The sequence below is a fragment of the Abramis brama genome, assembly GCF_963993115.1.
Source record: "Abramis brama genome assembly, chromosome: 16".
Classification (NCBI taxonomy): Eukaryota; Metazoa; Chordata; class Actinopteri; order Cypriniformes; family Leuciscidae; genus Abramis; species Abramis brama.
The window spans coordinates 16,135,386-16,159,540 of NC_139978.1; the positions used below are offsets into that span (position 1 = coordinate 16,135,386).

General features: G+C 34.4%; 4 protein-coding genes across 7 annotated transcripts; 1 reads left to right on the top strand and 3 right to left on the bottom strand.

Annotated features, from left to right (window-relative positions):
• Nucleotides 1–173: 173 nt before the first annotated feature.
• asgrl1 (asialoglycoprotein receptor-like 1) lies at nt 174–5,684 on the top strand. The gene is made up of 8 exons (XM_084087671.1): nt 174–421; nt 884–967; nt 2,540–2,623; nt 2,749–2,841; nt 2,950–3,003; nt 3,798–3,937; nt 4,020–4,132; nt 5,329–5,684. The coding sequence occupies exons 2-8, from the start codon at nt 886–888 to the stop codon at nt 5,492–5,494; spliced, it is 732 nt and encodes a 243-aa protein (XP_083943797.1). The 5' UTR covers nt 174–421; nt 884–885; the 3' UTR covers nt 5,495–5,684.
• A 775-nt stretch (nt 5,685–6,459) lies between these two features.
• LOC311066462 (phospholipase A2, minor isoenzyme-like) lies at nt 6,460–9,582 on the bottom strand. Its single transcript, XM_084087674.1, has 4 exons — nt 9,461–9,582; nt 8,849–8,999; nt 7,133–7,266; nt 6,460–6,651 (listed from the first exon to the last, which is right to left on the bottom strand). Exons 1-4 carry the CDS (start codon nt 9,519–9,521, stop codon nt 6,530–6,532), a joined length of 468 nt encoding a protein of 155 aa, XP_083943800.1. The 5' UTR covers nt 9,522–9,582; the 3' UTR covers nt 6,460–6,529.
• Nucleotides 9,583–9,835: 253 nt separating this feature from the next.
• LOC311098509 (phospholipase A2, minor isoenzyme-like) lies at nt 9,836–12,794 on the bottom strand. Its single transcript, XM_084138745.1, has 4 exons — nt 12,604–12,794; nt 11,135–11,282; nt 10,981–11,040; nt 9,836–10,261 (listed from the first exon to the last, which is right to left on the bottom strand). The coding sequence occupies exons 1-4, from the start codon at nt 12,650–12,652 to the stop codon at nt 9,976–9,978; spliced, it is 543 nt and encodes a 180-aa protein (XP_083994871.1). The 5' UTR covers nt 12,653–12,794; the 3' UTR covers nt 9,836–9,975.
• A 2,348-nt stretch (nt 12,795–15,142) lies between these two features.
• Nucleotides 15,143–23,172, bottom strand: prkab1b (protein kinase, AMP-activated, beta 1 non-catalytic subunit, b). Of its 4 annotated transcripts, none has more exons than XM_084087668.1 (8): nt 23,033–23,172; nt 21,805–21,949; nt 21,557–21,708; nt 20,566–20,659; nt 20,034–20,148; nt 19,817–19,950; nt 17,123–17,191; nt 15,143–15,726 (listed from the first exon to the last, which is right to left on the bottom strand). In XM_084087668.1, exons 2-8 carry the CDS (start codon nt 21,943–21,945, stop codon nt 15,649–15,651), a joined length of 783 nt encoding a protein of 260 aa, XP_083943794.1. In that variant the 5' UTR covers nt 21,946–21,949; nt 23,033–23,172; the 3' UTR covers nt 15,143–15,648. The 4 variants fall into 4 exon arrangements, with proteins under 4 accessions (XP_083943794.1, XP_083943792.1, XP_083943793.1 ...); XM_084087666.1 differs by having other exon boundaries at nt 21,802–21,949; XM_084087667.1 differs by having other exon boundaries at nt 21,805–21,952.
• Nucleotides 23,173–24,155: the final 983 nt, after the last annotated feature.

Below are 24,155 nucleotides of genomic sequence, written 5' to 3' on the forward strand. Positions count from 1 at the left end.
GCATGTTTAATGGGTTATTTCAATTTTTGTAGTGATCAAAAGCTTTTGTAACGTTATAAATGTAAAGATACTGTTACTTTTGATCAATTTAATGCATTCTTTCTGAATAAAAGTATTAATTTAATGTAAAAAAACAACTTGCTGACCCCAATCTTTTAAACGGTAGTGTACGCATCCAACTATATTCAAAGCATAACATTTATGTCAGAGAAGAACATTTCTTATATGACGAGTTAATCCGAGTCGTTTCTTAACTCAATATTTTGTCATATTTCAAACATGCAAATGTTACAAAAAGTCCAACAGGATGTTAGGACTGTCAATTCCGCTTTGGGAAATGGTTTAGGAGTCGTTGCGTAAGGACAGAGGACACTGACCGCAGCAGAGGAGAGGGACTCGACAGGAACATTCACTTTAAACAGTAAGATCCACTGCATTTCACAGTTATTTTTTATTCTTTTTTATTTAGTATTTCCTCATAAAAGCATATTGAGGTCTTCAATTTATGAACCTTCATGGTAAAATCCGAATTTGTCGGCAATGAGAATGTTTTTACAGTTTTCATGGTAAGAATATGCTTGATGGCATATTTTCTATTTGGTTTTGTGTATTTTGACTGATAATAAATCTCTGAAATACAGAAGTCCTTTCATTCTGATGTGTTTTTCTCCATGTTTGTGATGAAGTTCAGATATAGTTTGTCAGTCTAGAGGTTAATATTCAACTGTTTCATTGCATGACCTTGAAACTGTGTTTTGTACATTTAGTCTCTTATACCAACATTTATATGTTGGGACAAAAGTCATTAAATAAGAGTAATACATTTTATTTAAATTTTAATTATTTGGTGTAAATACATCCTTTGTCCTGCCTTATTCCTCAGACATGGAATCTGTATCATATGACCGGTTTACCAGTCCTGAGGCAGAAATTAATAACACTGGACAGAAATTTATACATATATCAGGTGAGAAAGATGTTATTTATGTTTGTAAATTGTGCTTTGTCTAAAAAATTGACTCAAAATTAAGAACAAATCTATCTCGCCACCTTACTAAGAAAGACTAACATTTCAAGTACCCAGAAAAGAGGGTGAAATACCATGGTAAATCCTTATTTGCTAAATAAATATATTGATTCTCCATGATAACCCAGCTAACGAGAAACTTTCTCGGATCTTTGGCTAACGTTCTGGCAAGGTTCTCTCAAAGTTATGAACAAACAAATTTATCCAGTAACAATAGAATGTACAGGTGCTGGTCATATAATTAGAATATCATCAAAAAGCTGATTTATTTCAGTAATTCCATTAAAAAAGTGAAACTTGTATATTATATAGACTCATTACATGCAAAGTGAGATATCTCAAGCCTTTATTTGTTATAATTTTGATGATTATGGCTTACAGCTTATGAAAACCACAAAATCAAAATCTCAGAAAATTAGAATTTTACATGAAATCACACAGTAATTACACAGTGATACCATGGTCATTGAACCAGGTTTTGGTTATTTTGGCAGTGTGGGCAGGTGCAAATCCTGCTGGAAAATGAAGGAAGCATGAAGTGCTCTGAAAATGTCCTGGTAGACGGCTGCGTTGACACTGGATTTAATAAAGCACAGTGGACCAAAGTCCTCTTTTCTGATGAGAGCAAATTTTGCATCTCATTTGGAAACCAAGGTCCCAGAGTCTGGAGGAAGAATGGAGAGGCACACAATCCAAGATGCTTGAAGTCCAGTGTGAAGTTTCCACAGTCTGTGTTGGTTTGGGGAGCCATGTCATCGGCTGGTGTTGGTCCACTGTGCTGTCCACTCAACGCAGCCGTCTACCAGGACATTTCCAGAGCACTTCATGCTTCCTTCAGCAGACAAGCTTTATGGAGATGCTGACTTCATTTTCCAGCAGGATTTGCACCTGCCCACACTGCCAAAATAACCAAAACCTGGTTCAATGACCATGGTATCACTGTGTAATTACTGTGTGATTTCATGTAATATTCTAATTTTCTGAGATTTTGATTTTGTGGTTTTCACAAGCTGTAAGCCATAATCATCAAAATTATAACAAATAAAGGCTTGAGATATCTCACTTTGCATGTAATGAGTCTATATAATATACAAGTTTCACTTTTTTAATGGAATTACTGAAATAAATCAACTTTTTGATGATATTCTAATTATATGACCAGCACCTGTATGTTTAAAGTGGTCTTTAATGGAACATCGTTCATGGAATGTTCTTCTAAATAATTTAGTTGGACGTTAGGCTAACTTACTATTTGTTTATGGTTCTGAGAACATTTAAACGTAACGTTCCCATCATATTTGCAAAGTTATAAAATAGAACATTCCCTTAATGTTTTCTCTAACTTTCACATAACCAAGAAAAAAAAAACATTTAAATTTGAACATTCTGAGAACATTCAGAAATAACGTTTTCATAACTTAATGGGAACGTTAGCAAAACATTCTTAGAACATTTGTTCAGAATGTAGTTTTTTAGTCTGTGTTTGTTTCATATTCTTATTCTTTCCTACAGGTAGACAAAACAGAAATATGTACATAATATACGGCGTCCTCGTCCTCTATGTGTTTATACTGACACTGGCTGTAGGAATTAAAAGTATGTTGTGAGCATTTTACTTCCACACACTAATTTGTGTCAAATTTAACAAAACCTATTGGATGTCACTGCATGATGTTGTTGTTTTTACCAAAGTGTTTGATTTTGATTATGATTTTCAAAAGTCTCTCAGGTCAGCCAAGAGGTCAATGATGTTAGACTTTCTGTGGAGTCTCTCGTTTTCTCCATTAAAAAGGGCCCTGAAACTCTGCAATTTGGTAAATAAAGAACCATTTTTATGTCTTTATAAAATAAAAAAATGTATAAAGGTTTATACATCTAACAATGCCTGTAATATTAATTTGCTGTGATTTTTTTTCACCCAGAAAATGCTCATTTCTCTGAGCTTTTCATGCCTGAGCATGTGATCCCGGTGCAAGGTGAGGCTCCTCATGACAGTGGGGTCCACTATTGAGAATACTTTGAATCTGTACTTTGTATTTATAAAATTGAAAAATACTACTAACAATAATATATCACCAGCATAACAATTTGAGTAAAACGTTTAATTGAAAAATGTACATGATTTTCAAAATGCCTTAGTATTTGAGAGCGTGATTACAAAAATAAAAGTCTCACCATTAAAACAAATGTCTCAAGCACACAATTATAATGTTCTCATTATAATTTTATGTAGCATATATGACAGACGCTGTACATGTTGCACTTAACTTTATTTTCCAATCATATTTCAAGCAATTCAAAACCATCATGGCGAACATTGCGCATCTGAAGTGTCTCAGCTGAAGGAAATAATCTATTATTTATCGGCTTAAATATATTTTAACGATAATATAAAAAAGTAACATATATGCCGATATTTTGTGCATCCCTAGTATTTGGTTTCTCATCAGCTTGAGCTTCAATATCTGACTGTCTATAGAAAGAGTCACATGATCAATGTTACAAATGTACTACTTTTATTAGTGACCTACAAACAGAGCAGTAAAGTAATCCTATTTCTATTTTTTCATAACTAAAACATTCTGTTATTTCCAGAGTTAAATTAGATTATGAATCCCAGATTTTCAATGTGGACTCAGACTTTTGGACTTTTACTCTTTAGAAAGATGCTCTTTACTCATTAGCAAAATGTTTATTTTGGGCTTGGCAGTGAAACCTGCCTGATTTAAGTTATGATTTATTTTGATTATATGCATGTTTAACTGTACAGGTCCCTGCCAGGAAGACTGGGTGTTTTATAAAGACTCATGCTACTTTCAGTCTTCAGTAAAGAAGAGCTGGCAACTTGCTGAGAACAACTGTATCCAGAAAGGATCACACTTAGTTGTTGTCAATGACTTGGCTGAGCTTGTAAGACAAGAACACACACAGCATCACAATTATTTGAGTCTTATGTGAGGTTAAATATGAGTTTGGTCTCTTTTTAAACCAGGACTTCCTATCTTCAATCGTGAAGACGTCTAACAGCTACTGGATTGGGCTTGTTGAGAAAGAAAAGGAAAAATGGTCCTGGGTAGATGGAACAGACTTTAGTGCTACTGAACAGTAAGAATGAATATAAAATAATGAGAGAAGGTCAATGGGGGAAAAGTGTAAATGCACTAATGCTTTTTGGGATATTACCGGTAGCACTTTAGTTTACGATCCAATTTTCACTATTAACTAGTTGCTTATTAGCATGCATATTACTAGGATATTGTCTGTTTATTAGTACTTATAATGCACATTTTAATGCCTTATTCTGCATGACCATATTCTACATCCTTAATCTCACCCAATACCTAAACTTAACAACTACAGGAGTTCACTGATGCAAAAGTCATAGTTAATAGTTAGTTAATGGTGAGAAATGGACCCTAATCTAAAGTGTGACCAATAAATGGAGTTCTTGTCTCCTAAAAGAAAGAACCAATTGAACTGCTTGAAATGAGTCATCAGTAATTCCAGTCTTATGTCCTGCACAAACCGATGTAGGTTTGTAACAAGTCCTGTTCCGCATGTACATACTATGTACTTATTGCAATTACAGAGCAAAAACTATAGGTACCAACCCTGAACATACCCCTAACCTTAACCCATATAGTTAAGTAATTGTATTACCAGTACTTTCTTGGGTAAGTACATAAGTACACAATAAATTGTAACCATAAATTTGCATAATGCCAACCTAAGGTCTTCATTGGCTGCCTGTGAACAACGTCTACTTTGACCCGCCCTCAAACACTGTAGTTGTAGCTGAGGCCTGAAAGAGTTTGGTTTGTGTTGACATGTCGAGAAGATGCTGTTTTTGTTTTGTTTTTGCGATGCGAAAGCAAACCCACTTTGCAGGCACTTCTAAAGGACGGGCACTCGAGATCGAATTGATATGGTAAAATTGATGCCATCGTTACTGTTCGTATCACTGTATATACAAGTGCTAAAATTCAGATATGCCAACGGGTGTTTCATGTCCGTCACACGCTATAAACGGTAGACCAATCACAACAAACTGGGCCATCTGACCAATCAGAGCAGAGTAAATTCTCGAGAAGGAGGGGTTTAGAGAGACCGAATACTTTATCAAACCGTTTCAGACACTGAGTAAAGAGGTGATGCTGCAATGTATATTATGAGGAAATTAAAATGTTTTTTTGACTTTGAATGCATGTAAACCTGTTGTAGGAGACCTCCAAAACAAAATTAGGAACCTTTAAAATAGCATAATAGTGGCACTTTAATCTAACTCTTGATGTCTATTTCAGCCACTGGGATGAAGGTCAACCAGATGACTGGGATGTTCGTTTGAACGGTGAGGACTGTGGGCAGCTCCACGCTCGGATAACTTCGGAGAGACGGAGGCTGTGGAATGATGCGGACTGTACGCTCTCTTATCCTTACCTCTGTGAGAGCAAACCCAAGAGCCAATGATAAATAACTAACCTAAAACACAGCAAAATGTCTTAAGAGAACCTTTCTTAAGTTCCTTACGCAACATTTTTGCCTCTTTTCCAGTAAAAATATTTTAACATCCTTATTTGAGGTGCAGGATTGCAGATAGTAGACTTGAGAGAAGATACATCTGGAATTAAAAGTTGAATTTAAGTTTTTGTTTTCTTAATTTAAGCACAAACGTTAGACCATTTTTGTTAGATTTGTGCTTAAAAAAATTACCAATGGGGCAAGATTAATAAAGATTCACTTTAAATTCGATAAATTCTCTATGAACTTATTATTATCTATTATTATACTACTAATATCTAAGCAAATGTTGCTTCTCAAGTGAATTTGAGGATGTTAAGGTGTTTTTATTTGAAAGACTGAAGACAATTATTTTTCAGTGTATACTACATAATGTAAAATATTATTATTATTACAAAAATGAATGCGACAGTCCACTAGTATCCATGCAGGATTACAACCAGAAAATTGTTTGTTTGTTTTTGGAGTATGTTTTATTTAATTCATAAATTCATCTAATGGCCTATTTGCAAAGATAATTTTATTAATCAGTATTTTTGACTTTTTAAACAAGGTAAATTTACTTGAGAAGCAATTGCATAAGATTATACTACTTAATTTCAGAGAATGTATAAGAAGTTTTGTTTTTCATCCCCCATTGACAGTAGGCATAAACCTCATAAAACAAGAATAACTGCCAATGGGAAGAAAAATAAATAGAATTCTTATGAACATATATCCTCTAAAAAACAATTCTTAATATATAACACTTCATATCTAACTTGGGCAGTTTTACTGGAAAACAGACATAAATATTAAGAAAATTATTGTAAATATTAATTGATTTACTTAATTGCATGAATATTCACATACTATTAAATAATCTCTCTGTCCTATGAATCAAATATCAATTCGCATGAACACAAAATAAACTGTTACATGATATACCATTGCTACGTTTAATGAGACTTTAAGGACAGTCTTAAAACTTTATGTAGTGTCAGGTCATTGGCAGTTTTTACTAGGATAGTTGACATGCTCTTCGTTGTAATCCGCTTTTGCAAAGCATTCGGCTGCTTTTCTGTCGCATTCACAGATGAACATCTCACAGGGGCGATTCTTGTCGGCTGCAAGAGGCAAAAAAAAAAAAAAAAACAGCAGTCCAGTTCAGGTCTCAATTACTAACAGAGCTTACAGAGAGAATTATTTGGTAAAGTTTGTCCTACTGTCTGTCCTACAGCTAACAGGAACTTCCCTAACGTTCTGGCAAGGTTCTCTCAGAGTTATGAACAAACATTCTTCCAGTAACATTAATAGAATATTTGTTCAAATTGATCTAGTCTTAAAAAAAACAAAAAACATGATCTACATCGTTCATGAAACATTTTAGTATCTAACATTTTGAACTTGTTTTTATAATGTTCAGAGAACATTCAAAAGTAACATTCACATGTTTGTAAAATGGAATTTTCCTTTAACATTCGCATAGCCAAAAAAAAAAAAAAAAAAAAAAAAAAGGACAGAACATTTAGAAATAAAGTTTTCATAACATAATGGGAACGTTGGCAAAATGTTCTTTTATAACATTTTTGTTAGGTTGGGACTTACCATGGCAGGTGATTTGCTTTGTTGGTATGTCGCATGAGTGTGAATATATTTCAGTATAGGGGTTGTCTATGACACCCCAGCAGTCATCATGCTGCCATGAGTCCGAATAACACTGATCATGCACCTCACAGCACCTAGAGAGGAATAGGGAATGTTTATAAAGTTACTCGCCCTTCCTTTTTGATTAATAATTGCATTTTAAGAGATTTGCTACTTGCCTGCTGTGAAAAAAAAAAAAGTAACAATACATCACCTAATTAATATTCATGAGCCAAGTTGATAAGTATACCAATCCAACCTTTTTCTGAAAAGCTCCTGTAGAAGGTAATGTTTAAATTGCTTAACTGTAATACATTCTTGTCATCAAATGCTCTCAACAGAATTAGCAATGCACTGATTTTTACTGCCTGCAAAAATAAAATCAACCTGAAATCAAAATGAACCATTCTTGTTTTTTTATGGAATAGGCTATTGCAGTATATTTATTATGAATGATTTATTCGTGCACATTTGTTGTTGTTTTTTTATTCATGTGCCTTGATAATCTTTGAGTAAAATAACTTCCCCTCCCTCTTGCAGCTCTGATGATGTGTTTACTTGTAAGGGCGGGACAACCTGTCACTCACATGACATCACAGCAATAGCAAACCAAAATCATCCAATCAATTCCTGGTGGACAAAATCAAGTCCCGCCCTACATTATTACTTGCTCGAGAAGCCGTTTCACTCGGATATGTCGTAAATTAGAGAAGCAAATATTATCGCAACTTCGGTTTCACGCTGACTTTAATTTGTGCAACGTGCATTTTTAGGTATTTGTAGTTATAAACTATGGCAAGCCGTTTTAGCTTAAATTGTACCCAGCGTTACTCGTCGTAATTGCATTTTTACTAGTAAGAATTAAATTTGAGAGCTCTACATTCTCATTATTACTACTAGTAAAAATTACAATTAGAGAGCTCTCTAATTCAATTATTACTAGTAAGAATTACATTTACAGAGCTCTCTAATTCAGTTCTTACTAGTAATCAATTCCAATTAGAGAGCTCTACAAATGAATTTTTACTAGTCATATGTCTCCATTGACTTCCATTCATTTTTAATTACGGAGCTCTACAATTAAATTGTTACTAGTAAGAATTCCAATTAGAGAGCTATACAATTCAATTATTACTAGTAAAAATGACAATTAGAGAGCTCTCTAATTGCATCTGTAATTGAATTAAAGAGCTCTGCAATTGCATTCTTAGTAACAACTGAATTAGAGAGCTCTCTAATTGGAATTGTTACTAGTAAGAATTGAATTAAAGAGCTCTGCAATTGCATTTTTAGTAGTAACAATTGAAAAAGAGAGCTCTCTAATTGGAATTCTTACTAGCAACAATTCAATTGTAGAGCTCCGTAATTAAAAATGAATGGAAGTCAATGGAGACATATGACTAGTAAAAATTCATTTGTAGAGCTCTCTAATTGTAATTCTTACTAGTAATAATTGAATAAGAGAGCTCTCTAATTGTAACTGCTACTAGTAAGAATTGAATTGTAGAGCTCTCTAATTGAATTCTTACTAGTAAAAATGCAATTACGACGAGTAATGCTGGGTACAATTTAAGCTAAAACGGCTTGCCATAATAAACTGTTAATTAAACTTTTCAGTCTGAGCAGGTCGAAGTGTGACAGACAAAACTGTCTCGGAAACTATTGTTTTAATCTGACCTGTCCAGTTCATCCACCGGGTTGCCCGAGCCTCCTTTGCCGCAGTAGCATCCGTAGTCCGCGTAATCCAGTGCAGGCCAGCTATCGGGGATGGTACAGATGATCATGGACCTGAACTGCCACAGCGCACGGTAGTCTAAAGTCGCCAGCACTGTTAAACAATGATAGTGTATCAGTGCTTCATACCGAGATTAGCATCAAAATATGTATTTTTAGAAATACATTTCATAACCACTCTCTTGGTGTCTGTCTTGTTTTCTGTCAGTATTACTTTCCACCGTAGTGACACCACTCTTTTCATTCACTAAAAAAAAGTTGCTTCCTTCATTTTTTTAAGCACAGTCAACTTGGATGTTTAAGTAATTTCAACTTAAATTACATTAACCTGAATTTAAAAATGAGTTGAATCTTGTATAACTATTGATCCTATAATTTTTGAAGGTAAGAGGTGTAATTATTTTCACTGACTAATTAGTAAATTCAATTTTTCAAATAATTAAAAAATCTATATATCATATATCTTTATTAAATATTTGCCTTGCATAAGATAAATGATTAAAACAATAAGCTCCTGTACAGTTGAATAGTAAATCACATTTTAAGTATACTCACAGGCGGGCAGACTCACACTAAGGACCACGAGAGACAGAAAGGTGCGCATGGTGAAGACCATATGAACAAGTGTTTGTTGCTGATTATTTATAGAACTTCTTATAACCTTGACGGGCGGAGGTCACTGATAAGCCAACTTTGTGATTATTGTGAACATATGAGATATTGCAGTGAGTTACTGTATATGTTATACAGTATGTGCATTCACGCACATACACAAAAGCACGAACATACAGTTTATTGTTGAGATCTTTACAGCTTTGTGCAAGTTGATTGTGTTTATTTACACTTGTGTATGTAATGTGTGTGTGTGTGTGTGTGTGATTGTGTGTTTTGTTCTTTGGGAACATGAGCATGTGTTGGCAATTTGAACAGCTGGTACACTAATTCAGTTTTCTCAAAAAAGTAAGAATTTCATAAAGCCCTGGAAAAAGTTGCGAAACGCTTGAGTACATGCAAAACAGCTGTGAGCACACAAAAGGTTTTTTGACCAAATAACAATAATGTTGCACATTTCACTGATTGCAGCCTATTTTGTTGCCGTAAAGGATTGTGAGAGTGACCATGAATGCAACAAGAGCAGTGATAAAGCTGCTGATCTCTCTGGATGCTGAACTGCACACACTCGAGGGCAGATGAGTATTGGACGCGTTATAGGGGGATTGAGAGAAACACTCCGCTGCTGCCATGTCACACTGGCAGACGAACACATCACAGTCGTCATTACTGGCTGAAAAAGAGAAAGTGTTTGTCTGTGTTTGTTCCAGAGAGACTGATAGTCTATGTATTAGAGGTGGGGATTTTTATTGAGTCTTTCTTTCTGCAGTTATACGTAAAAACATGTTCCTCATGCATTATGAGTGAGCCATTAAATCAACTGATTTGTTCAACAATACTGATTCATTCAGGAACATATAAGTGAGTCATTGACTCAACCGATTTGTTCAACAAAATTGATTCATTCAGGAACTAAAATGGACAGTTGTTTGTTTTTTATGGAATTTGCAGTATTTATTATAAATGTTTTATCAGTGCACATCATTACCCTCTTGCAGCAACATATTTTTTCTGATGACATGTTGGCGCAAGGGCAGGGCAACCTGTCACTCACATGACATCACAGCAATAGCAAACCACAATGATCCAGTTCCTGATGGACAAATCTAGTCCTGCCCTACATTTTTTTTTGTTCGAGATACCGTTTCGATATACGTCACGATAGAAAAGAAAACACTATCGCAACTTCTGTCTCATGCCGACGTTAATTTAGATGCTGCTTTGCTTGAACTATTGCTGGTGGAGAAAAAATAGACCTATCTAAGTTTGTGCGATATATTATAATGATACATATTTCTTGCGACCCTACATAGGATAAGCAGGTTTGAAAATGTATGTTTTTTTTGGCCTTTTAGGAGTCACTGATATGGGATGGAATCCTGGGATTCAGTGTCACTTACCCAGACACGTGATCGTTCTGGTAATCTTATCGCACTGGAAGTCATATGTGTTTATGTAGCAACGATGTGCAGGACTCAAGGGTCGTTGCTTTGGCATAGCAGTCATCATGGGTAAAACAACACCTATACCAGGGCATTAGAGAGGGGACATTCTTATTACAAAAATAATTCAAAATAAACACCATTAAAACAATGCACCACATTCAAATAAACTCACCGGTCGAGCTGGTCAACTGGTGACCCTTCACCACCTAAGCCACAAAAGCAGCCATAGTCCGTAAAGTCCAGCAGTGGTGAACTGTTCGGTATTGTGCACTTGATCATGTCTTCAAATTGCAACAAGTTTTTTATACTGTACAGATGTGCTCCAGAGAAGATAATACTGTTAAATTATGTGAAGGTCACAGTGTGGGAAAACACATTAGATATGAAAAGACTAAAGTGACAGACATGGTTTACAAAACACACAAACTTAACCCACTGTAAATCCTAATGCTCAAAATTAATTTATTGGTTTGAGTAGGGTAAACTTAAACAAATTAGTTCAATCAAATTCGTTTTTATTAGTATTTAGAACTGTCTTTTTATATTGAGTTCAGAAAACTGACACATTTTAAGTAATCTGAATTGGTTCATTGTTTTGAGTTTTATTAACTTGTTTCTTTTAATTTAGACCAACTTAAATTTAACTGAAACTGGGCTGGGATTTCTATTTCCCAGCAAGCTTTGCCATTACTCTAAGGGAGAGTAAATGCTAAAGTTAAGTGTTATATAATGTTTTTTGTGTTTAATTTTTTTTTAATTTTACGAAGTAAAATTTACTCAAATATTTCAAGATTTAAGAGCAATTAAAATGTATGAGAACAAAATAAAAATCTGTTCCAGTTCTGCTTACTTAAACTTTGAATTTAAAGAACTTAATAACAGTTGATGTAACTGATTACCTCAATGTTTTGTTTTTGTTTTGCCAACTTATTCGGCTTTACAGTGGATGCATAATGCTGTGCACAATTCTACCAAATAGACAAATAGTCATTTTGAAATTAAACTTAATTTTACTTTAGATTCAGATATTCAATCAAAATTCAACAGCAGATAATATACAATATTTATCTGAATTTTGACCACATGTAGTAATTGTTTGTTTTGGACCAATTTGAGAAAATGTGATGAAACAAATCAACTGCAGGAATACAATGATTTTTAGAATGTTATAATATATTGTGTTTAATTATTTACACTACAATTCAACAGTTTAGAGTTTTATGTTTTTTTTTTTTTTTTAAAGGATTTAATATTTATATTCAGCAAGGATGCATTTCATTGAAAATTTACAATAAAAAAGAACAAAACAAATCGTTTTTTGAAAGAATGAAAAGAAAGAGAAAATGCATTATGGTTTCCACAAAAGTAATAAACAGCACAACCGCTGTACATTATATAAAATATATTAAAATAAAAAGCAGTTATTTTAAATTATTATAATTTTCACAATAATGGTGTTTTTACTTTATTTTTTATCAAATAAATGCAGCCTTGATGAACATAAGAGGCTTTTTTCAAAAACATTTAAAAAATTGGAATCAGTTCACATAAAACTAGGAAAAGCTGTCATGTATCAACATGATATGTCAATGTTAAGTAAGGTGTCAGAGCCAATAAAATGATGAACAATACAGTACTTGCATGATGGTAGAGTCACAGTAAGGATCAGAAGTGTGAGATGTACGTCCATACCACTGCGAGACAGAAGCAAAGTGATGGAATATGGTCAGATTCTGTTATTTTGTTATTATATATTGAATATTAGTATTGTAAATTATTATTGTAAATCTATTACTATTGTTTACTCCTGAGAATTCACACAGATTTTTTTGCAGCAGCTCTAAGTCTGCCAGTAGCAAACAACCTCCTTGTGATCCAAGGTCATTCAGAGAATGCAAATATTGCACATCTCATTTTTTAAAACCGTTACATGAAACTTAAAATATACCAGCCCAAAGTCTCATTTGAGAATCTGTCATTTTTCTGAACACTTCCTTCTGTGTCAAATGGCATTTTTGTGCAGTGTGTTGTTTTTATTCCTCACTTTTGATCCTATATAAGTGTCCTCAGAATGAGTGAAATGGAGACTGGAGGCTGCTTGGGGAGTGATGCCCTATTTGAACTTATGCCTGTTTATTACGTTTATGGATTACACTCAATAAAGCTGCATTTGGATCTTCAACCCAAGTCTAGGAGCAGTATACGTAACAATGTCTCATGAGACAAACTACTCAAGCTATAGACTACAGGAGCATGCATTTTTAAACAAATAAATACTACTTCCATTTACTTTGTGTTTTATCTACTTATGAACACTACCCTCTTAAAAATAAAGATTTTAAAAGGGAGTTTTTGCAGCAATGCCACAGAAGAACCAATATGGGAACCATTTTGTGAACAGTTCTTAATAGAAGCATTTTTTTTCTCAGTGTAAAGAATATTTTATTAAACTATAAGTATCCCTTTTCCAATATTTCTCTATACCTTTTGTCAAATGGAAAGGTTCCATGGATATTAAAGGTTCTTCATGGAACCATCAATATTTATCTGTTATATAATCAAAATGTCGCCATATTGAAAGCAAGGTGGTATAAATTCTGGAAAGGTTAAAATCTCCTTTCAGTCACATAATACCAGAATTTTCTAATGCCAGAACTTGTTTAATTTTAATCATTACAAATAACTGAAATGTGGGCTTATAGTTTATGATCTTAGTCTGACGCATAGCATAGATGCAAAAGACATATTTCTTTATGGCTGTGACACACATACAATGCATGCTACCCTTGACTTGTCACTTTATTGTTAAAGTCAATATAAAACAATGATAATTTCATCTTACCCTAATAAAAAAATATCCAAGGGTTTCCTCTAAACGGTTTAAGAAATAACCGCTGTGGTTTTCCAATGTAGTAGTTTTACTAGCAAAATAAATCTATATGCCAATCACTCTCTTCTCTATTAACAGCCTTCCTTTTGTACACAGGATTTTATTTTATTCTTTTATATGCAAGCAGTTTGTTATTATAACAAACCAGTCTTGTCAACTAGTTCGGTGCAGTACATACTTCGCATTCTTCATTAAATCTGTCACACACTTATGCCTGAGAAAAATGACTTTGACTTGACATCAGATCTCAAAGAAAGACTGATTATAAAGAGTTGCTGCTAAATTTATCATCAGATTTGGGGCAAGTCCTTTCAGCAACAGGTGGTATTTTTCTCTGCCCATGTGTTCCACTTTTGGTATACAAAGCAGGTTACACTGAAGAACAAGACCATAATGCAGCTCTTGTGTTGACTGCTGTTAAATTGAATTTAAATGAGTTCATTATGGACACTATAAAATATTATCGTAAATTTTAATGGTAAAAGACCGTAAAATGCTATTGTAAAAACCTGCTAATTGGTTAACACTCAGTAAGTTTCCTTACCATATAAGGTGGAAACTGTAATAGATCTAACAGAAAATCATTACAGTAACATTTTAAAAATTTAAATAAATTAATATTACAGTCTTTGAAAGTGAAAAACAAGTCATCTTATAATTTACAGTGAAGAAAAAAAACTAAAAAAAAAAACTAAATTGACATTCCTAGAGTTCCCTTTTCAAATTTGATGGTTTTTCAACAGTTATGTACATTAGGGTTTAATATTACACCCTATATTTTAAATGAATGTTCATTGCATTATTTTACACTTGACTTGACTTGACTTGAAATGTTCCTACCATATTTTTTTACAGTGAAGTTCTAGCAGCCACAGCTGCTGGATTTTAACTGTAAATCACATTTATATATATTTTAATAAAAAAAAAAAGATATATGATTTTATAATAGCATGTTTTCTGCCCTCTTAAATGGCTCATGCCAGGCTGCTGTATATGAGTGATACTAAAGTTGCAGATCAGTGCTTTCCTGCAAACCATCACGCTTTACTTCCAACAAAAACACCACAATTATTTCAGTTTAGCAGGACTTTCAACATTGTCGCCTGGTAACATCACATCACACATCACACAACACAGCTCAGCTAACCATGGTTTAGCAATGACCAAAACTATTGCCATGAAACTTGTGTAAGGATTTTGACTTGTCAAAAAAACAAAGCTGGTCCAACACTGATTTTAAAGTTCAGGGTGTGATTGTTCCATGTAATTAAATGATACACAAATAATGTCTTAGTGTGCAATAATTTTGTATTGTTTAATTGTAATTTTATTAGCACAATGGTCCATTCATCAACGGTTATTGTATGGTTTATTTTATAATTCGCAGATATTTCTTAAGCGACGTGTTGGGAATGTTCATATTAAATATCAAAAACCTTTTAGTGACATCCCTGGAATCAAGATCTCAAAGATGATCATCACAGATGTCCTTCGAATAATCTAGCAGTATTTTAGAGTCAAAAACTGAAAAGCCACACACAAAAACAATTATACATATCTGCAAGCCTGATAAGAAATATCTTTACATTTGCCAAATACATTACATTATGTGTGCAAACAGAAACACTGTAGATATTGGTTTATGGAGCAGAAAATGACATTCAGAAACATATAAACTCATACAGACACAGTTTTGTGATGGTTGTTAGGTATGGTCCCTTTCTTTGATGGGTAAAATGATACCGTATCAGGCAGAAAGCAGAGAGAATAGTGTTGGTCCCACAGTTGGATTGAGATCAGATTGGCTTGTACAGCAGTGTGGTCACATACTTCTTTTTGTAGCGATGTGTCGCACTAAGGACCATTACACCATCCTGTGTGAGGAAAGCAAACACATTTACATGTCAAGTCAAGTCACCTTTATTTATATAGCACTTCATACAATACAGATTGTTTCAAACAGCTTTATATGGAAGCTTCTTTCCGCCACAGAATACAACAAATAATGAACTGAGATATAAAGACAATTCTGACTTTATATCTCAGAACTGCGAGATGTAAATTAAACTACAACAATTCTGACTTTATATCATGCAATTCTGACTTTATATCTCAGAACTGCGAGATGTAAATTAAACTCTGAAAAAAAAAAAAAGAGTCAGAATTGCGAGTTTATTTCTCACAATTGCGAGTTTATATCTCACAATTCTGACTTTATATCATGCAATTCTGACTTTATATCATGCAATTCTGACTTTATATCATGCAATTCTGACTTTATATCTCCCAATTGTGTGTTACAAAGTCACAATTGTGTGTTATAAAGTCAGAATTGTGAGATATAAACTCAGTTAAGTCTTTTTTTCCTTAGAATTGTACTTTATAACTCACAATTGCGACTTTATATCAGGCAATTCTGACTTAACTTGCAATTGCGACTTTATATCCCGCAACTGAGATAAAAATACGAATTGCGATCTGCAGAAATGTACCTTTTTTATTTTTTATTCTGTGGCGGAAACAAGCTTCCATAGTTTTATGGCGATAAACAGGAAGATAACGATTCAATGATGCATTGCATACACTATTCAATTCTTAAATTTTGTTGAAAAGACACATTAGTGACATCAAGTGAAAGATGCTGGTCATCTCTACAGTAGTAAAAATAGAAATGCTTAAAGGGATAGTTCACTTAAAAATGATAATTCTGTCATCATTTGCTCGCCCTCATGTTGTTCCACACCTGTGAGTTTCTTTCTTCTGTTGAACAAAAAGAAGATATTTTAAACAATGCTGGTAAACAAACAGTTGACCGTAGCCATGGACTTCCACAGTATTTTTTTTTCCTACTATGGAAGTCAATGGCTACCGTAAACTGTTTGATTACCAACATTCTTTAAAATATCTTCTTTGTGTTCAACAGAAGAACGAAACTCATTGAGGTTAGGAACAACTTGAGGGAGAGCAAATGATGACAGAATTTTCAAATACTCATTATTCACCCTCATGTTTATTTTCAGACATATATAGTACACAAGTCACATCTATTAAAGGAATGATGCTTTTATGGTGCTTTTGTCTTTTTTGGAGCCGGTCGGCCTTTCGTTGTATAGAAAACAGCGACTGTCATTCCACTGACCAAAAACATACATTATTTGAGCAAAATTAGGGTGATTAACTGACAAAATGTTCATTTTTGGGTGTGGACATTATCAGATAATTTCCTTCTATGAGCGTCTTCCTAAAGTGTGTGTAGTCTTGTTACCGAACCTTGATGGAAAGGGCGTACAGGTGGTTGAGCATCACATGGTTTGGTTCAGGCAGCAAGGTTGGGTCACACTGTTCAAAGCAGACATAGGAACATGTTAGGGAAAGTCACTGCTTTCTAAAACTGCCCACACTCAGCAATTTCCAACCAGAGGCCCTTTATCTTTTCTTATCTCTGTAAGCCCAAAAAGGAACTGCTTTAACTGCAACACTGTATTTACAAAGAATCCGCCTCCTCTCAAGTCACTTGGTTTCCATCCATATGGTTTTGTGTGCGTTAGAAAACCTGAATGAAAATACTTTAATATCCATGTTTAAATAGCTGTGTTTAAGTAATAGTAATAGTTTAATGTTAGAAATACTGTACATACATATATATATATATATATATATATATATATATATATATATATATATATATATATATATATATATACACACACACACACACACACACACATCTCAATGGCAAAAAATGGTAACTTTTTAGTTTTAAGAAGAAAATACTCCGCAATGGTGTTAACTTATGAATTTGCACATGGTTTGTCTTAAAGCACATTAAAAATACCACATAGACATATAAACTACATTAAAAGCTTGATTTTCACCACAGGACTTTAACATTAGTTAACATGAAATAATGAAATAAAAAAATATGAAACATGAAAAATACTTCTAAAGCATTTATTAATATTAGTCAATGTTAATTCCAGAATTTAGTAATGCATTATTGAAATCTTAAGTCGTATCTTTTAATATTATTAAAATTATTATTAAAATTATGGAGCTGAGCTCAAATGAACTAACATTGAACAGCTTTATTTTTATTAACTAAAGTTAACCAAGATTTTAAAAATTCTGTAACAAATGTATTGTTTATTGTTAGTTAATATATTATCTAACAATAACTAATGGAACCCTATTGGAAAGTGTTACCTAAAAAATATATACCATTGCTGATTTTCTATTTCTTTTATATACTGTAAGTATTTATGAATCACATTTATTTTGATATTTTTAGTTTTCATTTTAATAGTTCAAGTTTTAGTAATTTTGTAATGGGCTTTTGTCATTTTATTATTTGTTATAAATATTTCTGTATAGCTTTAATTTTTGTTTGAGCAATTTTACTTAAGTTAGTTTTTCTTTCTTTGCTTTTTTTTAATCTAATATTTATATTTTATTTTATTTCAGATTTATTTCAATTACTGATTTTATTAATTAAGATGATTTTTAATAGTTTAAGTTTTAGTTTCAGTTAACAGTAACTGTTATTGAGGCTTTGTGACAGCTGGGAAAAAATACGGGCCTGTTATCAGAAGAGAAATTCTGCGGGAGTGGCAGGCCCGTCGTCAAGGGGGGGCATTGGGGGGAAATGCCCCCCCCAAATGACTTTTTGTGCCCCCCTAAATGTAATGCACAGGACAAAGACACAAACTTACATTAAACATTGAATATCAAATGTCTACAATTGAGATCCTATTCACTTTCTAACCAATTTGTTACATTTCAGTAGAAGTTAGCTCACAGGAACAGTAATTTCTACAACGGTAACACTAGAAATGCATAACACATTATCTTCAGAAATGATTCAGAAAATTCATTATTCAACGCATTATTACACAGAACGTAACTTGAAATATAATTATATTCATAAATGACTGTTAAAACATCCCAAAACATCACCCAAACCTTGCAAAGACCTACTTCATTAATTATTCAAATACAACAGCCAATGGCAAGTCTCCAGCAGCAGACCTTTCAATATGTTATTTTTGTGATAGTAGTTTTATTATTCAAATTACAATATGCAGTTTGTGTGTAAGTATATATATATATATATATATATATATATATATATATATATATATATATATATATATATATATATGTAAAATCATACAATTCATTTAGTTAAGCATACAGTATTGTTTATACGTAATTCCTTTGCACAGCTGCGCATTGCATGAGATCTCAAAATCAAATTTTGGCGGTTTTGTACAGCAAAGCTATGGATAAGAAAGTAGTTTAAAGATTTCGTCGTTGACAAAGACGACTTTGATTTTGACCAACAACAACGTGTGTGGAGATGACTCTGGAGCTAATGAGATGGTAGGAATTGAGAATTTGTCTGAGACACAAATTTGTATTGCAGTATGGTATGCATTGCTTTTATTATTGTTGTGTTGTTGGTGGAAACCAGGAGCTTTTGTGACTCATGTTTATGAAGTGTAGAGTCATAAATCAAATTGGTTTTGGTGTAGTTTTAGGTTGGACTTGTAATGATATGTTACGTTGATTGTGCCTGTTACTCAAGAAAGCCACTAGATGGCACTGTGTTGTGTATGCGACGAACAATGCAGATTAACAAAAAATATAGGCTACTAGCTAAATGTGGAAATGTTAAGAGAAAATAAACAGAGACGTTGAGATCATACCATGAAGTATTTTATTTGAATAATTGAACAAAACAAGACTATTGTGGTCTATTTTAGTAATAGCCTAATATGGGTTGTTGTTTTGGTCTGTCTCAGATCGTTAAAAAAAGAAAATTAAATGCCCCCCCATTTGGTTTGTTCTGGCGACGGCCCTGGGGAGTGGGCATAAAGCGGGATGAAAACGATTTACCCAGACGATTGGGTGTAGCAGGTTCTGTCATTAGATTGGGCGTTCAGGGCATTGCAGAGCAGTACTTACAGAGACTCCAGTTTCTTTGTTGAGGAGCACCTGCAGCAGGTGAGGAGGGAGTATGGGTGGAGTGCGCAGTCGGTCTTCTGATTTGGATGCGTAGGGATCCTGATGGTACGGGCCGGGTGGGGAGCTGGATAAGTCTGAGAGAAGACGTTTAAGATCATAACCTGCAACATATTATATTTGTGTAACAGTGAAGGGCTTTATATTGATTAAGAGTTACCTGACATGTCGGCACAATTCTCGGAGTCTGTCTTCAGTGCGTCGAAAACCTCAAAGTCTGTTTTCCTCACTTTAATGACATTATTCACCACACCTGACTTATTAGTCACAACAGCCTAGAAAAAAAAAAGATCATAATTAAACTTAATGAAAGAACAGGTTTCAAAACATGTTGGCTACACTAACAGCAGGTTTCCTATAACAACGTCTGACGATTACGTTTTACGTGGCGTGAGAAAGTCACAGAGCAGGCGAAATCCGATCTGAGGTGCGTTTCCCTAAAGCATTGTTAACCAGCTATGTTCGCAAGTTCTATTGAACTCTATTGGTAACGCCGAAACTCGCAACCATAGTTGGCTTTGGGAAACGCAGCCCAGAGCGGTCAGACTGAAACAGATTTCCAGAAATGCATTTCCTAATCTGATCAGATCAGATAAACACAAAAATTGGACTTGGACTGACAGTCTGAACGATGTTGTTGTTGTAAATGAGGATTATCCGATAACTGAAAACATTAAGAGGCTCATTCTCACCTCTTTGGGGTCTAATATCCAGTGTCCATCCACATAGAACTTATACTGATGTTCTCCTTCAGGCAGGTCAAGTATTGCCACAAAATTATTATGACTGTTAAAAGAGAAAGAGAACAAAATAATAAGGCAAAGCAATTGGAAGGTTCTTTTATTTTCCTATTTATGATGATGGTAGTGAAATGAAGCCACATGCAGGGTTCGGCATGAGGTCACATGACTGTTTACTGTTGTTGTTGTTTGTAAAGTTGCTTGTAAGCACACACTGACCCCTAGTGTTAAACATGTAAAAGAACAGCAAGTGCTGTCTTTAATGGCGCTTTTCCACTACACAGTACCAGCTCAGCTCGACTCGACTCGGCTTTGTTTGGTTTTCCACTGTGTAAAAGTTGTACCTGTACCTGCTTCCAGGTACTTTTTTTCATACCACCTCCGGCGAGGTTCTAAGCGAGCTGAGGCGATACTAAAATGTGACGTGAAAACACGGCAGACTGCTGATTGGTCAAAGAGAATCGTCACTATTCACTGCGTCATCGGAGGTTAGTCAAAAAACTGTTCTAGTGACGTCATTAAAGAAGGAAGTAGAGGGATGTAGTCCAAACGGGCCGTTCAATGTAGGCGACTTCTGTTAAATAAAATATCTCGCTTGGCATTGAACTTTGAGCTTTATAATTTGACAGATATTATTTATGCTCTAACAGCAACATTACACACTAACTAAAGTTTGAAACATGGGATCACGAGGAACGGGACCTTTAACTTGTATTGAACATGCAACGTTCCTTTAAATTCATTTTAACAATTGCATTTATCTTTGAATTCCCCCCTGCTCCATCCGTCTATCCGAACAGATCTACTACTGAGGTCCAGCTGGCTTAAAGCACCTTGAAGAACATTCAGCTCTATGATTTTTAGGCTGATGTAGATTCCTCCCTCTGTGTTTCTTGTGTTAACACAGTCTACCATTTCATGCTAATGATCTGTCGGCACTCGCCTCTTAGTCAAGGGAATTTTGCTGGCCCAGTTGTTGAAGGAGCCAGACAAGTAGATCTCTTTCCCTGGACCGCTCCAGCGGAACACAGTGGGCCTTTCCTCTGGCGGGGCTTTAATATCTGATTCCTGATCTTGTCGCCAAGCTAGAAACTCCTAGAAAGACAGAGAGAAAGACTGATGAGGTGTCTACAGCGAATAGTGGTAGAACAGTAATAAATGAGTTCACTCATTTCACTGTAAACACACCACCTTGGCATCATCTGCTTGGAAGAGGTCTCCGTCTTCCGCGCTGTCCATCAGGATTTTGGGTCGAGCTCCATCTTTACCACCACGGCTCTCTCGCCTGTTCGTCTTCTCCGCTCCGCTTCTCTCACTGCTGGTGTTGCCCATGCTGCTGCTTATTTTCATCCAGGTTAAAGTCAGTCACCATGACAATACTTTTATGGATTATTGCAGTATTTATTATAAATTATTACATTTATCTGTGCACATCATGTTTGATTTCCAATTCAATACTTGCGATTAGTACCTGATGTTAAGTCGACAACTTAAATTCATGTGCACTCATAATCTTTAATCAAAATAACTCCCTTTTAGCCACATCTCATCTCTGATGACATGTTTACTGGCGCGAGGGCGGGACAACCTGTCACTCACATGACATCACAGCAATATATTAGCAACGATCCAATGGACAAAATCAATTTATAGTCAAGTATATTTGGTATATTTCACAGTGTTTCCAAAAAATATATATATATTTTCGATGAAAACACATCAAATGGACGTTTCTGTGATGTATGTGTGCTATCAGGGACTAAATTTCTAGACACGAGCGAACAAAATTCACGTTCGTACCTGGTAACCATATACGCATGCTGATGGTTAAGTCGACGACTGAAAGGTACAGTCATTATTTATGAAAGATTGACAAGCCACATACGACAAATATATGTCCAAAACAGAAGTATTTAGCTTAAAATTGACGTCTAAGTTAGCTAAAAGTAAGTTACAAGGCGCCAAAGGACAGTTTGCGCCACACGAGTCGAACAGCAACAGACGCTGCAGCCAAAAATACCTTTGTATTTACATTAAATAATTCAACATGGGTTTAAAATCCATTAAAACAAGTCTGTACTAAAAGTCGTTTTATAAATCCCACACTATTCACAAACAATGCATTACACGTGATTAAAGAACCTTTGACCGCTGTTTGTGTTTTGGCAATCATCTATGTTATTTTTGTTTAGTTTTATCAGTCTGGAGTTAACTGTTACATAGCCGATTCTACAGTTGAGGAACCTATGAGGTTACAAAGGACGTAAAAGACTGAGATGTTGTTTCTTTGATCGTCTTTTTTTTACTTTGTTGTTCCTGTTCTTGCGTGCAGGTCTCGCCTACATCAACGACCGCCGTTTATCACTGTTTCATCTCGTACTGTGGTAACTTCCCTTATCATTTAAGTTAACCAACTTACCTCTGAAAACTTTATTTGCCCGTAGCCCCCGACTGTTTCTTTTCATAACGCCATTTTCACATTGCCTCACAAAAAGGTTAACTGTTAAGCACACCTCTTCCGCCTGCTCTGCTGTTCGAGCTCTGTATAGTTAAACCAGTGGGAGACGACTGGGAGTGTTGTAACAGTTTTTTATGTGTTTTTCTGTTGTAACAGATAAACTCGTTTTTCTGTTTGTAAAGCGTTTTTCTGTTTTGTGTATTTTAAACTTTGATATAATTTATACATATTTGTTCGATTAGTGTAGGCCTAGTGTAGAAACTTGTCCATAAACTACGTAAAAAGAGATGTTTTGACTACTTACTCGGGCTTGCTAATTACAATAGAAAGCGTTTTAAATGTTATGTATGACTTGTGAATTATGTGTACTATTATTGTGGAACTCAAATATACTTCAAATTATTATTTTATAACCCACCAGCTTCGTTTGAATTGATAAAATTTAAGTAAAAGTGGTTTAATGTTGTAGTTCAAAGCAGCACATAAAATATTGCATATTTTCATATTTAAATTATTTTGCATTAATTAAACAATATTTGTTCTATAATTAAAAAATGTTGTGGTATTTTTTTTATATATAGCCTATATTTTATTTATTTATTATTTTTTAGGGACTGTGCCAGATTGGGTGTGTCCTATGATGGAGTGAGCCAGCTGTGTTTAAGAGTCCACACATGTTCATCAGAATCTTGCCACATTCTCACGGCTGACCAGTTCCGCAGTGTCATGACATGACTGGCAATGAGGTACTGAGAGAAGTGGAACTGTATCCGCAAAGTACACTTCAATAAAAACAGACTTGGGTGGCAACAGTAGTGAGATGGACCACCAGTACATATTGGAAAAACATCAACTAAGATTGATGGTAGTGGTGACACACTGATTAGTATTACTATAATCGCCCATATATTGAAGTACACTGAAAACTTGTCAATGAAACGCTTAGAGTAAATACTACCACTAGTATTCTATCACATGTGTAGCTAGTAGTTCTTTGCTTTGATTGCCAAGACTGGAGACACATTCTGCTATATTTAACCATAGCTGGCTATAATATTACATATCAAAATACAGGATACTCCAA

Coding starts and splice junctions, on each gene's coding strand:
- prkab1b (XM_084087666.1), bottom strand. CDS start 21,945: ATGGGCAACACCAGCAGTGAGAGAAGCGGAGCGGAGAAGACGAACAGG. Junction 20,660..21,556: donor AAAATTCCCTTGACTAAGAG/GCGAGTGCCGAC, acceptor CTCTTTTAACAG/TCATAATAATTTTGTGGCAA. Junction 19,951..20,033: donor GAATTGTGCCGACATGTCAG/GTAACTCTTAAT, acceptor GTCTTCTCTCAG/ACTTATCCAGCTCCCCACCC.
- asgrl1 (XM_084087671.1), top strand. CDS start 886: ATGGAATCTGTATCATATGACCGGTTTACCAGTCCTGAGGCAGAAATT. Junction 3,938..4,019: donor TCAATGACTTGGCTGAGCTT/GTAAGACAAGAA, acceptor TTTTTAAACCAG/GACTTCCTATCTTCAATCGT. Junction 4,133..5,328: donor GACTTTAGTGCTACTGAACA/GTAAGAATGAAT, acceptor TGTCTATTTCAG/CCACTGGGATGAAGGTCAAC.
- LOC311066462 (XM_084087674.1), bottom strand. CDS start 9,521: ATGGTCTTCACCATGCGCACCTTTCTGTCTCTCGTGGTCCTTAGTGTG. Junction 9,000..9,460: donor TAGTGTGAGTCTGCCCGCCT/GTGAGTATACTT, acceptor ATTGTTTAACAG/TGCTGGCGACTTTAGACTAC. Junction 7,267..8,848: donor CCGGTGGATGAACTGGACAG/GTCAGATTAAAA, acceptor ATTCCTCTCTAG/GTGCTGTGAGGTGCATGATC.
- LOC311098509 (XM_084138745.1), bottom strand. CDS start 12,652: ATGGACGTACATCTCACACTTCTGATCCTTACTGTGACTCTACCATCA. Junction 11,283..12,603: donor TACTGTGACTCTACCATCAT/GCAAGTACTGTA, acceptor TCTTCTCTGGAG/CACATCTGTACAGTATAAAA. Junction 10,262..10,980: donor ACCCTTGAGTCCTGCACATC/GTTGCTACATAA, acceptor GACTCAATAAAA/ATCCCCACCTCTAATACATA.